We start from the raw sequence: 17,525 nt of genomic DNA, 5'->3' as shown, positions 1-17,525 counted from the left end.
AAATGGCGATTAAAATTGTGTTTAGATAACAATGAACAAAAAGTTAAGGTTAAAATTTTTTATTGCTCCCGTATTTTGTAAAAGTTGTGGATTTAGTTTATGTATTTTAATTTTATCAATTTTAATTTTGTATTTTCTAAATTTTAAAATTTCAATTCTCATCGAATGATAATTGTTAAGTTCATTTAGTTAAGTTTTGCTATTTTCAAAATATGATGCGACTAACATATTATGATATGTGTAATGTCATGTCAGCTTGTTATTTTTATGAATTTCTCACTAAAAAATTCAGTTAATGAATTAATGATAATTATTCTTGTCAAGATCAAAATTTAAAAAGTATAGGAGTTAAAATTGATTAATTTGAAAAGCATAGAGATTAATAGTAAAATTTAATCACAACTTTTGCAAATTACAGGGACTCATATCAGAATTTAACCCCCGAAATAAGGACAGGAGCCAAACTTTTTTGTTTGTTTTGTTGTTTCCTTCTGGGTCCAATTTGTTTGTTTGTTGATTATACGTTATAGATAAACTGTAAAGCACGAGCATGATATGTGCCTAGCACAGTCACTTTTTACAAGCAGTAAAGCAAAAGGGTTGCAGCTTTCCTAATCCCCAACTTAAACCCTCACTTCCGCCGCCGCAGCCATGCAAGCCACATTTCTGTCCTCCCGAACCACCGTCCTCCCCGCCACAAAGCCAGCCACCGCTATTCCCAACCGCCGCCAATGTCTTAGCGTTACCGCACAATCCCAAGCAACAGTAACAGCAGAACCTCCTTCTCCCTCAGCGGTAAAGCTCAACAAATACAGCTCGAGAATAACGGAGCCAAAGTCACAAGGCGCATCCCAGGCCATGTTGTACGGTGTCGGATTATCGGAAGATGACATGTCGAAACCCCAGGTGGGAATATCGTCGGTCTGGTACGAGGGGAACACGTGCAACATGCATTTGTTGAAGCTATCGGAGGAAGTGAAACGGGGCGTTGAGGAGGCCGGGATGATTGGGTTCAGATTCAATACGGTCGGGGTCAGCGATGGGATTTCGATGGGGACGAGAGGGATGTGCTTCAGTTTGCAGTCAAGGGATTTGATTGCTGATAGTATTGAAACTGTTATGAGTGCTCAGTGGTATGATGGGAATATCTCTATTCCTGGTTGTGATAAAAATGTAAGCTTTATTATCCAAATGTAGTAGTAGTAGTGTTTTTTTATTTCTTTTGTGTTTCGAGAAAAGTTCAACAATTATAAATTATAATGTGAAATATGTTGGTTTTTTAACAATTTTACAACCATCTCAATCTTATATTAGCTAGTTCTTTAGATGCCAGGTACAATTATTGCAATGGGGAGGCTCAATCGGCCAAGTATTATGGTTTATGGTGGAACCATCAAGGTTTGCTGCTTTGCTTTGTCTACTATAACTGCTGTAGATCAACTGCTCTTTTTTCTTCAGTTGCAAAAGCCTCATTTAGGCTTTATATCTATTAGTTTTGCTCCTATAACTTTCTATTGCAAGTGTTCTTTGGTAAATCAATGCTGCTCTTTAAAATTCTTAAAACAAATACACATTTCACCCTTGTTACATTAGATAAGTCCACAAGGATTGGTTTCAAAGTGGAAAGCATTCATTCGAATGAATGCTTGTTTTCTTTCTAAGTTGCAGTATATATATTATATATGCATGATTTCTCTTATCAATGCATACCCACCATTAAAAAAATGTATGCACCTGGCTTAGTATACCATGTGGGTGTACTGGCAATTTTGTTATAGGTTATATTAAAATTAAGTCTAAACATTCTAAGTGCTAAACAGAAATATATTAGGCCATCACGCAGTAATGTGTTAAATGAAATTTGTACAATCTGTTGCTCTGGTTCTCCCTTTCATTGTCATCGAATTTTCATTTCAATGAGTTATTTATTTTTATACTTCTTTTTTTGCAGCCCGGTCATTTTCAAGGCAATACATTCGATATAGTATCTGCCTTCCAGGTAAGCACAATGATATGCTATAGGAATGTTCTTATGCTAGTTTATTTCTTCTTTCTCTTTATACCTTCATATTAGCTGGATATTTTGCTTGGTTCCAGAGTTGCTGTGCCTCTCTCAATTTAATATTTTTCAGACCCTTGGTGTCTGTTAATTCTTTGATTTTAGGAGTGACAATTGCAATAAAATTTCTTGGATTAGTGTGTGGAACTTGGGAAATTACGAGGATATGATGATCTTTTATGTAGATAATTACACTTAGATATATACATGCAGTGTTTTCCATGATCTATGGTTTTTTTTGGTAAGTACATATGAGGGCATTACAATCTAAGATTAAAATAAAACATATAAAGCTAAATCTACATTTCTAGAATTGGAGGAGTTTTTGTACGTGGACACTGTGTTTGTGTACAATCAACCTCATGGTGGTGTATATCAGATAAGTGCCTACTTTTATACTTTATTTTTTGTTTTGGTTTGTAATGGGTGACACTCTATTTACCTTGTCTTTGGAAGTTATTTTATTGAATAAGGATAACTCTTGCATTTTCTGGTAATAACTAATGTCACATCTTTCTATTTGCTATTACTCCAAAATTCTGCTTGAGAATTGAAGTATTGACAGAGTTTGTAGATTGTGAGTTCAGTTAGTTCATCTCTGGTGCTAACACAGTGAAACTTTGAGGCTCTTTCTTGTTACATTTATTTTGGTTTTACTCTGTCTCTGAACTGAAGTGGTACTCACCCTTGAGGGGCAGAGTTTGCTTTTGCTTTTCACTCTTGTTCTTCTTCCCCTGTTTTCATGACTTTGAGGATTAAAATAAGGCCAACTGACTGTTTGAAGTTTGTCATGATCAAGCAATATCATTAAAATTTCTACCATATGCTAATATGTAAAGATTAACCTTTATGGCATGATTTATCTGAAAATACCAGTATTTTGATAACCTTGTAACTTTTTATTTTTTGATTGGCCATGCAGTGTTATGGAGAGTATGTAAGTGGATCAATAAGTGATGAGCAGAGAAAGAATGTTATCCTTAACTCATGCCCTGGAGCAGGAGCCTGTGGGGGGATGTATACTGCAAACACCATGGCTTCTGCAATTGAAGCTATGGGAATGTCACTTCCTTACAGGTACAACTATGCTCGCACAGGATCATTTTGATTGTGAATTTGGCATTCTGCCGTTTTTTCTTACATTTTCTTTTTCTACCTGACAAGCTCTTCAATACCTGCTGAAGACCCATTGAAATTGGATGAATGCCGTTTGGCTGGGAAGTATCTACTAGAATTGTTAAAAATGGATTTAAAACCCCGGGATATTATCACCCGGAAATCTTTACGTAATGCAATGGTTATTGTCATGGCCCTAGGTGGATCAACCAATGCTGTGTTACATTTAATTGCCATAGCAAGGTAAGACTTTATGGCAGATATCCCTTGGGTCTCAAAATTATTGGAATTTTGTGGAAATGAGTTGTGGAATTATCATGGCAGGTCTGTTGGTCTAGAATTGACTCTTGATGATTTTCAGAAGGTTAGTGATGAGGTTCCTTTTCTGGCTGATTTGAAGCCCAGTGGCAAATATGTCATGGAGGATGTACACAAGGTATAAATAACTGCTTATCTTCTAAATTATTCGTTTCTTTCAAGTTTCATTTTTCCTCCAGAGCTTATGGATCATGACTCTAATAACTTTCCTGGTATATGTTGTCTATTCTTTCTTTTCAACACATGGGAAAAAATAACGTTTTGATAGATTGGAGGAACACCTGCTGTGATTCGTTTTCTTTTGGAGCATGGGTATCTAGATGGGGATTGCATGACTGGTATGCCAGTTTGGATTCTACTACATTTCTTTGTTTATTGCAATATTGGAGCTTTAATATTCAATATTTTTGATACAATGATAATTCCATTCTAGTGACCGGGAAGACAATGGCAGAAAATGCACAAAGCTACCCCCGTTTTCCTGATGGACAGGTTGGTTGTACTGATTATTTTTCACCAAAAATAGACTAGGCTCCTTCAACATATTAAAATCGAGATTTGTTGAATGGAAGATGCAATTAGTCTGATCAATCTTCAAAATTCGTTTCCAGGATATCATAAGACCGGTGTCAAATCCCATCAAGAAAACAGGGCACATCCAAATATTAAGAGGGAATCTTGCACCTGAGGGTTCTGTAGCAAAAATTACTGGAAAAGAAGGACTCTATTTCTCTGGTTCCCTTTTTATTCTTCCTTCTTTCTAATTTTAACTTTGTGCTTCATGTTAATTGTACTGCCAGAACATTTTATAATTCAGAATCTAGTCTACCTGCATATGTAATGATTTCAAAAATTGTTCTTTAGGACCTGCACTTGTCTTTGAAGGAGAGGAAGCTATGCTAGCTGCCATCTCTGAAAATCCTTCAAGTTTTAAGGTATGTGAGTCAAGCAGCGTAGTATTTTTATATAATTAGTTAGGAACGGGAATCTCCATGTGCTGAGTTTTTTTTATTAACAATTGAGTGAGAAGTTTTAATTGCATTCTGTTTCTGATGTGTAAGCTGCTTCATTTTACTTGTTTGCTGTGAGTTTGACTCTGTTGCAGGATTTTCCTCCTCTCTTTTTGATAAATACAAGTTATAAAAAAGAAAAAAAAATTACTATGACTATGAGACCCTGAGTTTTATTGGTGAGCTTAAGTTGATCGTCTTAAAGTGGCAAGGTTGAGGGTTTCTTATTGCACATATATTTTTCACCATAAGCTTTGTTTGTTTACCTTTCAGTCAAGAATGCAAGTTTGAATTTGCATTCCTTGTATATCTATTTGCATTGGCTAAACTCTAAATATTTTATGCTTTGTAAATTTCCAGGGAAAAGTAGTAGTCATTAGAGGGGAGGGACCGAAGGGGGGACCAGGCATGCCTGAAATGTTGACACCAACAAGTGCTATAATGGGAGCAGGTCTTGGGAAGGTATTGTGATTTGAAGTCCTAGTGGCTTGCCACCAGTGACCTACATTTTTTTGTTAATCTGCTCAGATGCTATTCTATATTTTTTCCAAAAATGCAAGATCTCAAATTCTGTGATTATAGAAGCACAGTTAGTTGAATTGGTCTGCAAAACGTTGCAAAACCTGTACCTTTTGGAGCATTCCTTTTACTGTCCTTACAGTTTACTTTCAATTTGAATTGGATCTTTGTAATTGCCGATGTGATTATTCTGCCTTTGAAAATGGTATTTGATTCAAACACTGCAAGCGAATACTGCAGGATGTTGCATTGCTCACTGATGGTAGGTTTTCTGGAGGTTCACATGGATTCGTTGTAGGCCACATATGCCCTGAAGCACAGGTGCAGTAATTTCTCACTCGAACAGCAAGATAATTTTTGCATTCCAATGAAAGTTTAAAATTGTGCATTTTAGTCTGTGTTATCTTTTATGTATTACTTTCTTAGCTATAAAAATATGCCTTATCCTGCATCCCTGACAAAATCAAAGATCTGAAAATTTTAAAATAAACAAGAGTTAACAAATTTAATCTGTACTTTCAATGGAATTAAACTGGTCAATGGTGGAAAGTGTGAAACATTTGACAGAATAGCTTCTTAACTCGAATGTAGGATAGCAAAAGCTCCGGAGTTCTATGTTTCCCAAATGAATCTCATTAACATAAAAGATGTATTTGATTTATATGCAAACGCTTTAAAAAAAAATGGAGTATATCAGTGCTAGGCACACCCTAATGGCTCTAAACCCCGAGTTTGAGTAACATAGATTTTACTAGGACCAGTATGCCCCTGATTATTTTCTGGTTTTTTGTCTTTATCATATAGAATTGCTCTGCTCCCCTAATATATCTAGATGCTGGATATTGGGTTTGCTTTTATAGGAAGGTGGCCCCATTGGTCTTGTTCAAAATGGGGACCTCATCAGCATAGATGTTCAAAAGAGGGCCATAAACGTAGAGCTGACAGATGCTGAATTGAACGAGCGGAGAAAGAAGTGGACTTCACCTCCTTACAAGGCTAACAGAGGTGTCTTACATAAGGTAGTGCTTGATAATCTCTTGCATCGGAACCATGTATTGCTTATGTTATCAATAGTAGGTTGCTAAATGAACATATGTTTTTCCACTTTCAGTACATTAAGAATGTGCAACCAGCTTCAGTGGGGTGTGTGACAGATGAATAGAGGCAATAATAGCCAACCGGATTAAAACAGAGTGAAAATGGACCGGAATTGATGCATGGCGTTGTCGATGCATGAGGAAATTTGCAGGTGGGTTTAGGTGTCCTCCTAGCTCTAGAACTGCAATTTTGTTGTAATAGGTATCAAATCTTTCATTTCTGTAATTTTGTTTCTCATTTAGGGATTGCAATGACTTTCTTTCTAGACAAGCTTTCTATTTTTTTGCTTTCCCAAGTCTTCAAAAAAAAAAAAAAAAAGAACAAGAAAAAGAGTTGGGATATGCAAAGGTACAATTTGGTTAAACTACCTTGGTGGCGTGGTCTTTATTAGCTTAGTAGTGATTTAGTCATTCTGAAATAAAAATGAGCTATTAAGTGATTTACTCCTTTTACATTTAATTTTAGTAGTAATTTAGTCCTCCTGAAATAAAAATAAGCAATTAAGTCGATTTACATTTAATTTTGAAACAAATAGATTAATGTTGGCATGTTGACAAAATTGTAGTAAGGAGTAATTCAGTCAAAGAAAAATAAGCAATTAAGTCACTTTACATTTAATTTCGAAACAAATAGGTTAAATTACTTAGTTAATTCTATGCTGGCATTGTTTGTATTGGCTGTAACATTCCGTTTTGGTAGTAAATTAAAACTACTAATTCTAGTTTTGGTTGTATTATTGTGTTTCCATCTGTACCGATTTTAAACTATTTTTAATAAATTTTATCTCAACTTTTTCTATGATTACTTTTAAAATATAATATAATCATTTTATCATGTTATTCAACGTAATAAATTTAAAATTAATATTTACATATTAACTGAACTATTTTTACATGTATAAATATTTTAAAAATAGTAATAAATTTGAAATTGTATATCCAGGTACAATATTGAGTATTTTATAAACTACACTAATATTGGTTATTCGAAAATCTTATCATGTTGACAATAAATGTGGCTATTTTTCATTGGAGTATGTATATTGAAAATCCATGTCAGCTTTGACAAAAAGTTTTAAAAAGAAGAAATAAATTTATTAAAAAATTGAAAATAAGAAGAAAAGGAAAACCCGAACCCATAGTCTATTTCCTGAGATAGCCAAAATCATACCGGGGAAACCGTAAAACTTTAGTTTTATCTTGGTATACCAGGAGGCCATATATTGGTTTTGCTGAAAGTGGTGTAATAATTAAATATATCATATTGTAACATGATTGAGGGCTAAACGTACTGAAAGGGGTAGACTACTAGTGCATGCTTTTAAGCTGAAGTTAATTACTAGAACACTGGGCCTAACCATGCAAGAACTAAGAAATTTCTTTGAACTTGATTTTGCTGTGCTCCGGTCTCCTCCAGCTTATATTTACTGACTTAACGACTCAACATAATCTTCATAAAGAATCAAAAGTGAGAGAGGGAATGGGCATTTGCATGGCGTTTTGCTTGATCCTACAGCTACCATGGCTAATACAAGCAGCCCGTTCTGATTGTAATGAAACATGTGATGTGGGAGGGTTCGTATTCAGTACCCATTTGGATTAAGAACTGGTTGCTGTCACAATTCGTGGTTTACAGTGAAGAACAATATAATCTCGAAACGTAACCTCCACGGGTCCATGATTAACTGTAATGTCACCATTATCTTTTATCACAATTTCCACTGCTATAAACTCAAAAGACTTGTGCTTCTGGAAAGAAAGGGGAAAATGAAGGGAGGAATACTCAAACTGGGCTAATTTTCATTAATTCAATCAAATTACATCATTGAGCCTTTATCATTTCCATTACGTAATTTTAATGGAAAATATTGAGTCAAACATGAATCCCATATTGATATTCCGAATTTGACTATTAAAAGGAAAGTCATACATGATTTTTATTCATATTCAGACCTATTTTATTAATAATATAATTTGATGAAATTAATAAATCTTTATTTTCCTAAAGATTATTATAAATTCAATTTTTTATATTTGTATCATTTTTTTTCTAATCTTATATGAAGTTTTGTATTTTTATATCAATATTAACAATTTAATAATTTTATATAAATATAAATATTTTTATAAATATGTATTATGATAAAATTTGTATCGTGGCAAAAAAATGGGTTAGAAATTGATTGCCCCTGACCCTACTTGAGGGATAAACCTACTGAAACTGGGTCTACACAACGCAAGAGCTACGAAATTTCTTTGAACATTCGATTTGCTATACGCTACTCTCCTACACCATATAGTTATATTGACCCAACAAAAATCTTCATACACAACCAAAAGTGAGAGAAATTAAGAGAGAGAATGGGCATTTGCATGGTGTTTTACTTCATCCTGCAGCTACCATGGCTAATACGAGCAGCCAGTTCAGACTGTCATGAAACATGTGGGAGTGTTGTTATCCGGTATCCGTTCGGAATAAGAACTGGTTGTTATTACAATCCGTGGTTTAGAGTAACTTGCAACCAAACCACCAATGGACCAAAGCCTTTCATCAGTCGAATCAATTTGGAGCTACTACTCCATTTTCCAAAGATTGGCGACACCGTCTTCGTCAACAATCCGGTAATTTATCTAAATTGTGACAATAAAGGTAACAATGGCACCACTTCTAGTGCTAGTGTCAACCTACAAGGCAGTCCATTTTTCTTCTCAAGCATATTTAACGGACTCGGATCAGTAGGCTGCGGCTATTTGACTGCTGTTTTTCACGACAATCTAACTGATCCAATGGCTAGCTGCCTACAACAAAGATGTAGCGACCAGACGTCTGAGTTCAGTGTTTATCGAAGACGTGGCACTACATTTCCAACATGTTATGCCCCAATTTCTGAAGATATCATTTCCTATACAGCAAGCGTGACGGAGGTCAATAATACGGGACCGGGGAGCAACAGATGCGCATCTGTTTTCATAAATTACAATAACCTCTTGGTGTCGTATATAAGCGAGATGAAGGATGTTGCTGTATCGGATTTTTTATCTTTCCGCCGTATAAGCATCCGCACAACGCATGTTCCTGCAGTGTTGAGGTGGAACCCGTGCGATTTGGGAGGTAACCATTTCCTACTATCACTTTTACAAAATTCATTATTGCATCAATCCCGGGAATATATATTGAAAATATTATGTATATACCACAATAAATAAGTTAAAAAGATATTGCCTAATTGAAAATATAATATATTGAACAGAAATTCGATAATTTTATTTTTATTAGTAATTGATTAATTAATGGGTGCTTCGTTCATTATGTCTATGCAGCTGAACTGTGCGCACTAGCTAACAGGTTTGATGGATGTCTTAGAAGATGTGGGAAAGTTGATATTCCATATCCATTTGGAATAGAATATGGGTGTTACATGAATGAATGGTTTAGAGTAACCTGCAATGAAACTATTGACGGGTCAAAGCTTTATATAAGTAGCATCAACCTGCAATTGCTTAATGTTTCAGTTTTGCAAGGCACAGCTACCATTAACAATTCGATAACTTATTCCAATTGCCTAAAGGAAGATGGAGACACTGATGGGGTTAGTATCAATTTAAAAGGAACCCCGTTTTTATTCTCAACTGAGTACAATATATTCATGTCCGTAGGTTGCGGTAGTTTGACTACTTTTTCTTATAGTCTAACGGATGAATATCCTGTTCGTGCCTGCATGCAACCCATTTGTGCCAATTTTCTAGCCTCCGATACTAGCTGCTCTACGGATCTTCCTTCCGATCTAAGTTCCTTTGCTGCAAACATGAAAGAGATTTATCCTAGTAATGACACCAAGAGTTGTGGATCTGCTTTTATGGTTGACCACCGGTATCTCGATTCACTTGAGACAATAAATTCGAAGAAAACAACGTTGACGCACGTTCCCACAACATTGCAATGGTCCACACCAAAGCGTGGGTTGTGTTTCACAAGTGGTTCAAACACATTTTTGAACGAGGATCGTAAATACAGTTGGAAAAACTTAAGCCAAAGCTATCTATGTGTCTGCACAACGTATATTAATGTCGACGAAAATCTTTTTACTAATTCATGCCAAGGTATTGTATTGATACATATAAGTCTCCGGCTTCAATTCGATGGGCTCCATTACACATGGTTTTGCTACTTGACCTTTTCATATGAAGCATTACTATAGCATTTTTTGTTTAGGATTGGATAAGGAAAACTTGGACAAAAGAAAAGAAAATTAGATATATCACTCACTATAAACTTTTATTTAATTGGTATTTCTATTATATATAAATCCGACTTTATTTTATTCATTTCGTAAATGTTTGCAGGATTAGATGAAAGTCATTGCCATACAGAATACAAGTATTGTTATATGCTTTGTATGGATGCTTTCGGAAGCAATTGTTCATCATCAACATCGTGTCCTGATGGATATGAATACTCGGATGAAAGAGCTATGTGCATGCGCATATCCTATGATCCATCATTCTTTTCGAAGAAAAAATCACAGAAATTTCCGATCATTATAGGTATGTGTTAATTTTAATTTTCTTTTATTTTTTAATGACAGAAAGAGATATGGCTTCATTAAATTTACAATTTTATACTAAAATCGCTATCCCAAGTTAAAACTCAAGCCATGGTTATTTATTTAGTAATATGAATCATGTTACTATATATTTTTAAGTTTTTTCTTAACATAAATTATATTTCCCTTTACATGTATAGGTTGCAGCACTAGCATTGGGACGGTATTTGCTCTGCTTGGTACATGGCGTTTGTACAAAGTTCTAGAAAGAAGAAAAGATATGAAGTTGAAGCATAAATACTTTAAGCGGAACGGAGGTTTACTACTGCAACAGCGATTGTCCAACAATGATGGTAATGTTGAGAACATACATGTGTTTGCTTCAAATGTGTTAGAAAAGGCGACAGATTACTATAATGATAATCGAATTCTTGGTCGAGGCGGCCAAGGAACTGTTTATAAAGGAATGTTAACTGATGGAAGCATTGTGGCAATTAAAAAACCTATATTGATGGCAGAGAAGGTATTAGATGAAAAGAAGCTTGAACAATTCATAAATGAGGTGATACTTTTATCACAAATTAACCATAGAAATGTGGTTAAGCTTTTAGGATGTTGCCTAGAAACAAAAGTTCCTTTGTTGGTTTATGAGTTCATCCCAAATGGAACACTGTATCAACTCATTCATGAGCTGAATGAAGAGTTTTCATTGACATGGGAAATGCGTTTACGAATTGCAAGTGAAATCGCTAATGCTTTATCCTACTTGCATTCAGCTGCTTCCGTTCCTATCTATCATCGAGACATCAAATCTAGCAACATACTTTTGGATGATAAATTCAGAGCTAAGGTGTCGGATTTCGGAACTTCAAAATCAATTGCCTTGGAGAAAACTCATGTAACCACTCGAGTACAAGGAACTTTCGGATACTTAGATCCCGAGTATTTTCGATCAAGTCAGTTTACTGAAAAAAGTGATGTATATAGTTTTGGAGTTGTTCTTGTTGAAGTCTTAACAGGACAAAAACCCGTTTTCTCAATACAATCAGAGGATGAAGTGAGAAGCTTGGTGGCCTTTTTTCTACTTTCAATGCAGAATGATTCGTTATTTGAGGTTCTTGATCGAACTGTTAAGGACGGTCCAAAAACAGAGATCGAAGCATTTGCTAAGCTAGCAAAAAGATGCTTGAATCTTAACGGAAAGAAAAGACCCACCATGAAACAAGTTGCATTGGAACTGGAATGGATTAGATCACCAGAAGAAGCTGATGCCATCGAACAATGTGCCGATGAAGATTTTGATATTGATGATACGATTGAATTTTCAGCTACGGCTTCTTGTTCAACGTCTGGTTTAATTCTGAATGATAGTGTAACTTTGACATTAGATGCATAGTCATGCTTGTCGGAACCAGAGTGGGTTCAATCGAGGAAAAAATAATGTGTTGATAGATTGGACGTACACTAACCGTGATACGTATTCATTTGGAGATTGGGTATCTTGATGGGGATTGCAGGACTGGTATGCCATTTTGGATTATACTATTTTTCTTGGTTTCAGATGTGTAAGCTGCTTCCTTTTACTTGTATGCTTTCGTTTTGCACCCTTTGTTGCAAGAGTTCGATAAATATAAGTTGAACAAATTTAATTTGCACTTTGAATGGAATAAAACTTGTGAATGGTGGAAAGTGTGAAACATTTGATAGAATAGCTTCCCAACTCGAATGTAGGATGGCAAAAGCTATGTAGTTCTATGTTTTCAAAAGAAATCTCTATTAACATGAAATATGTATTTGATGCATGTATCTAACACACATATATATAAATATATATATATATATAATGCTTAGAAATATTGAGTATATCAATATAAGGTACTCTTTTAAGTCGAGTTCAAGTAATATCTGCTTTTATAATTAAAACTAATTGAATATATGAAACACAAAAAAAATTATATATATTGATTATTTTTGTTAGTTTATAAAAAATAATATTGTTAGCATGTTGGAGTACTTTGTAAAACGTTGAAAAGTACCAAATTAAATAAAAATAAATTAGGTACTAAATTAGAAAAAGAATCAAATTCAAGTATCAAGTTAGACCCAAAAATTTTAAGTACCAACTTAAGAAAAATGTCAAATTTAAATATCAAATTAAGAAAAATATCAAGTTTAGGTACCAAATTAGACCAAAAATAGTTTAAATATTAAATTAAAAAAAAGTGTCAAGATGCTAAATATTATATGAATCCAAAATTTTATGGTGTATTGATTGACCCTTACCCTACTTGAGGGCTGAACGTACTGGAAGGGTAGACTACAAGTGCATGCTTTAAAGTCAAAACTAATTGGCTGGGCCTAACCATGCAAGAGCTAAGAAATTCTTTGAACCTTCGATTTTGCTATACTCTAGTCTACTCCTGCCTATATTTATTGACTTAATCCAACAAAATCTTCATGCACAATCCAAAGTGAGAAATTAAGAGAGAGAATGGGCATTTGCTTGGTGTTTTACTTCATCCTACAACTATCATGGCTGATACAAGCAGAGGCGGATTAGGGGTCGCACAGCCTCACACCCATAAAATGTAAAATTATTATTTAAGTCTTTATATTTTTTTAAAAAAAATTTAAATGAGTAAAGATAAAATTGTACTTCGGCCCCCTTTAAAATTATAAAAATTTGATTTAATTTTTTAAAAATTATAAAGGTATAGACTATAAAAAATTAAAATTTCATTCGGCGCTTGAAAATTTGTTCTGAATTCACCCCTGAATAAGAGCAGCCAATTCTGATTGTAATGAAACATGTGGGAGTGTTCGTATTTGGTACCTGTTTGGAATAAGAACTGGCTGCTATCACAATTCGTGGTTTAGAGTAACTTGCAACCAAACCACCAATGGGCCAAAGCCTTTCATCAGTCGAATCAATTTGGAGATATTTGATTTGTCAGAGGATAGCCACACCGTCTTCGTCAACAATCCGGTAATTTATCTAAATTGTGACAATAAAGGTAACAATGGAACCACTTCTCCTGCTAATGTCAACCTACAAGGCAGTCCATTTTTCTTCTCAAGCAGCTTAAACCGATTTGGATCAGTAGGCTGCTACTATTTGGCTGCTGTTTTCCGCAACAATATAACCGATCCAATCGCTAGCTGCCTACAAAAAAGATAGCTGCCAGACTTCCGAGTTCAGTGGTTGTTATTCCCTAATTTCTGAAAATCTCATTTCCTATACAGCAAGCGCCACGAAGGTTATTAATCCAGGAAGAAAGAGATGCACATCTGCTTTCATAACTTACATTGACCTTTTCATGTCATGGTCTAAGGATGTTTGTACAGGGGATACTGTAAATTTCTCCTATATAATTATAGGCATCGATACGACGCATGTCCCTGCAGTTCTGGAGTGGAATCCATGGGATTTGGAAGGTACGTAACTGTTTACTTACTATCATCACTTCTACAAAAATTATTGTTGCAGCAATGCCTGGAATATATTGATAATATTATGTATACTAAAATAAACAAGTGCTTAAATGAAAATATAGTATACATTGAATATCATTTTAATTAATTAATTATTGGTGATTCGTTGTTAAAAGCACTATAAAAGTAAAAATTGATTAACACAAGGATCAATTGCTCCTTGTCTAATGATTAATTTGTCCATTTTTAGTAAATAAGTAAATGCTATTTGACTCTTAATATAAGGCTCTTCATGTTACTTCTACCGTGGTTTATTCTTTATCTTTATGCAGCCGCACAGTGCCAAGAAAGAACTACCTTACTTGCAACTCGGTTGTGTTAGAAGATGCGGGAATTTTGATATTCCATATATCCATTTGGAATAGAAGTCGGGCTTTACATGAATGAATAGTTTAGAGTAACTTGCAATGAAACTATTGACGGGCCAAAGCTTTATATGAGTAGCATCAACCTGCAATTGCTTAATGTTTCAGTTCTGCAAGGCACAGCTACCATCAACAATTCGATAACTTATTTCAATTGCCGAAAGGAAGATGGAGACACTGATGGGGTTCGTATCAATTTAAAAGGAACCCCGTTTATATTCTCAACTGAGTACAATATATTCATGTCCGCAGGTTGCGGTAGTTTGACTACTTTCTCTTATAGTCTAACGGATGAATTTCCTATTCGTGCATGCCTGCAACCCATTTGTGCCAATTTTGCGACGTCCAATGTTAATTGCGCTACCGATGTCCCTTTTGATCTAATTTCCTTCGCTATAAACATGAAATGTATTTATCCTAGTAATGCTAGTAGGAGATCGTGTAGATCTGCTTTTATTGTTGACCACCGGTATCTTGATTCCCTTAAGACAATAAATTCAAACAGCAATGACACTTGGACAGTGACGCACGTTCCCGCAACACTGCAATGGGCCACACCAAAACGTGGGTTGTGTAAGTTTATAGGTGGTTTAAACGATTTTTTCAGCCAGGATCGTGAATACTGTTGGACAAGCTTGAGCCTAAGCTACCTATGTGTTTTCACTTGGGGTAACAATGGCAACATAAACATTTCTACTGATATATGCAAAGGTGTCCTATTATCTTCTTTGGTCAGAAAAGGAACTAGATATCTTTAAACCATAATTAAGATGTATTATATACGGATCTAACTTTGTTTTATTCATTTAAGTTGCAGAATCCGGTGAACATTGCGATATAACATATAGGTATTGTTATATGCTTTGTATCGATTCTCTTGACAGCACTTGTTCTTCACAATCATCATGTCCTCATGGATATGATTACTCAAATGAAAAAGATATGTGCAAGCCATCTCATTTAGTAGACTTTGTGACGGAAAAAATGTCTGAAAAATCACAGTATTTTCCGATCATTATAGGTATGTGTTAACTTCTTTCTTTTTATTTTCAATAATTTTTATCAATACTCATAACTCTCTAGAACCCTTAAATAAGATGATGATGTGTGCTTAAGAGTGCTTAAACTCACTTGCTCAAGTGACTATTAATTCGCTTTCTTATGAGTAGAAAATACGAATTATGTTACTTTATATTTAAAGTTTTTCTTATTTGATAAATTAATCTTCCCATAACATATAGGTTGCAGCGCTTGTATTGGGACAGCATTTGCTCTAGTTGGTGCATGGTGTTTGTACAAAGTACTAAACAGAAGAAAGTATATGTTGGTTGAAGAGAATATGTTGCATGAAATGAGGCTTGAACAGTTCATAAATGAGGTGATAATTTTATCACAAATTAACCATAGAAATGTAGTTAAGCTTTTAGGATGTTGCCTAGAAACAAAAGTTCCTTTGCTGGTTTATGAGTTCATCCCAAATGGAACAATGTATCAACTCGTTCATAAGCCAAATGAAGACTTCCCATTGACATGGGAAATGCGTTTACGAATTGCAAGTGAAACTGCTAACGCTTTATCCTACTTGCATTCAGCTGTGTTAGAATTAAGTGACCCAAATTCTTATTTAAATAAAATACGATGGAAAATAAAATAAAAGTAAAATCCATATAGAACTAGACTTCTTTTATTTTATTTTAGAATAAGGTTTTTAAACCTTATTAAACTCCATCTATTTTATATTGATTAGGATAAGGTGTTTCAATCCTACTAGAATATGGCTTTGCAAGCCTATAAATAGACATAGTCTATTCCTCTTGTATTTGAGTAAAAAATTTTTCGACATAGTGAATTTTCTTCTCCTCTGCCCGTGGTTTTTTTCCCGAAAGGGTTTCCACGTAAAATTTATGTGTTCTTTATTTTTATTTATTTTATTCTATTTTATTTTTCACAAGCTGCTTCCATCTCTATTTATCGTCGAGACATCAAATCTAACAACATACTTTTGGATGATAAATACAGAGCAAAGGTGTCTGATTTCGGAGCCGAGGCTCCTAAATCAATTGCATTGGAGAAGACTCATGTAACTACTCGAGTACAAGGAACTTTTGATTACTTAGATCCCGAGTATTTTCGATCAAACCAATTTACTGAAAAGAGTGATGTATATAGTTTCGGAGTTGTTCTTGTTGAACTCTTGACAGGACAAAAACCCAATTTTTCAACACAATCAGAGGAAGAAGTGAGAAGCTTGGTAACCTTTTTTCTGCTTTCAATGCAAAAGGATTCATTATTTGATGCTCTTGATTAAACTTTAGTGTACGCTCCAGAAGAAGATATAGAAGCATTTGCTAAGCTAGCAAAAAGATGCTTGAATCTTAATGGTAAGAAAAGTTGCACTACAGCTGGAGTGGATTAGATCACCAGAAGAATCTAATGCCATTGAACAATGAGCCGATGAAGATTCTGATACTGATGATACGATCGAACTTTCAGCTACTGCTTCCTATTCAACTTCTGGTTTAATTTTAAACAATAGTGTAACTCTGATATTAGATGCCTAGTCAGATATGTCAGAATTTGAATAAAGAATTAATGCTCCAACCGGTACCATAAAACTCGAGGAGGATTGAATCGATATAAAATCAGTTGAACTGATAAAAATTCGATTGATTGAAAATTGATTAAAATTCGTTTCAATCAGATTTAATTAGTTTAAATATATAATTTTGTTGTTATAATTTATAATAAGAATATTTATGTTTATATTATTATTTATTAATATTTATTTTTTACTTTTTATTTTTCTTTTTAGAAAAATAAATTAGCTCATGCCTTAATAAATAACGAAATTATTGTCTATTGTCTCCTAATCTATTCCATTTACATCTTCCTTGGCTTGACAGTCTGTAACTCTATTGTTATTTCTAACATGATGGAATTTGACTTACCAATCCTTTATTGCTGTTACACTATTCCAAATAACATTAATTAACAGCATATAGTCA

The 17,525-nt window shown here is 34.4% G+C and overlaps 3 protein-coding genes across 3 annotated transcripts; all 3 read left to right on the top strand.

Annotated features, from left to right (window-relative positions):
• The first annotated feature begins 494 nt into the window (after positions 1-494).
• LOC108476240 (dihydroxy-acid dehydratase, chloroplastic-like) lies at positions 495-6,559 on the top strand. Its single transcript, XM_017778389.2, has 14 exons — positions 495-1,173; positions 1,327-1,398; positions 1,952-1,999; positions 2,982-3,136; positions 3,224-3,418; positions 3,500-3,611; positions 3,762-3,831; positions 3,927-3,985; positions 4,105-4,228; positions 4,358-4,428; positions 4,864-4,965; positions 5,263-5,343; positions 5,883-6,041; positions 6,134-6,559. The coding sequence occupies exons 1-14, from the start codon at positions 652-654 to the stop codon at positions 6,182-6,184; spliced, it is 1,821 nt and encodes a 606-aa protein (XP_017633878.1). The 5' UTR covers positions 495-651; the 3' UTR covers positions 6,185-6,559.
• Positions 6,560-8,354: 1,795 nt separating this feature from the next.
• LOC128290445 (wall-associated receptor kinase-like 8) lies at positions 8,355-12,372 on the top strand. The gene is made up of 4 exons (XM_053026029.1): positions 8,355-9,231; positions 9,441-10,220; positions 10,464-10,664; positions 10,864-12,372. The coding sequence occupies exons 1-4, from the start codon at positions 8,481-8,483 to the stop codon at positions 12,057-12,059; spliced, it is 2,928 nt and encodes a 975-aa protein (XP_052881989.1). The 5' UTR covers positions 8,355-8,480; the 3' UTR covers positions 12,060-12,372.
• Positions 12,373-14,591: 2,219 nt separating this feature from the next.
• LOC128290616 (LEAF RUST 10 DISEASE-RESISTANCE LOCUS RECEPTOR-LIKE PROTEIN KINASE-like 1.4) lies at positions 14,592-16,828 on the top strand. The gene is made up of 4 exons (XM_053026340.1): positions 14,592-15,093; positions 15,332-15,541; positions 15,762-16,116; positions 16,540-16,828. The coding sequence occupies exons 1-4, from the start codon at positions 14,592-14,594 to the stop codon at positions 16,826-16,828; spliced, it is 1,356 nt and encodes a 451-aa protein (XP_052882300.1).
• The last annotated feature ends 697 nt before the right edge of the window (positions 16,829-17,525 follow it).

This window comes from Gossypium arboreum, chromosome 3, assembly GCF_025698485.1.
Source record: "Gossypium arboreum isolate Shixiya-1 chromosome 3, ASM2569848v2, whole genome shotgun sequence".
Taxonomy (NCBI): Eukaryota; Viridiplantae; Streptophyta; class Magnoliopsida; order Malvales; family Malvaceae; genus Gossypium; species Gossypium arboreum.
The sequence above is the reverse complement of the archived record's forward strand: the minus strand, read 5'-3'. Positions and strand labels throughout refer to the sequence as shown.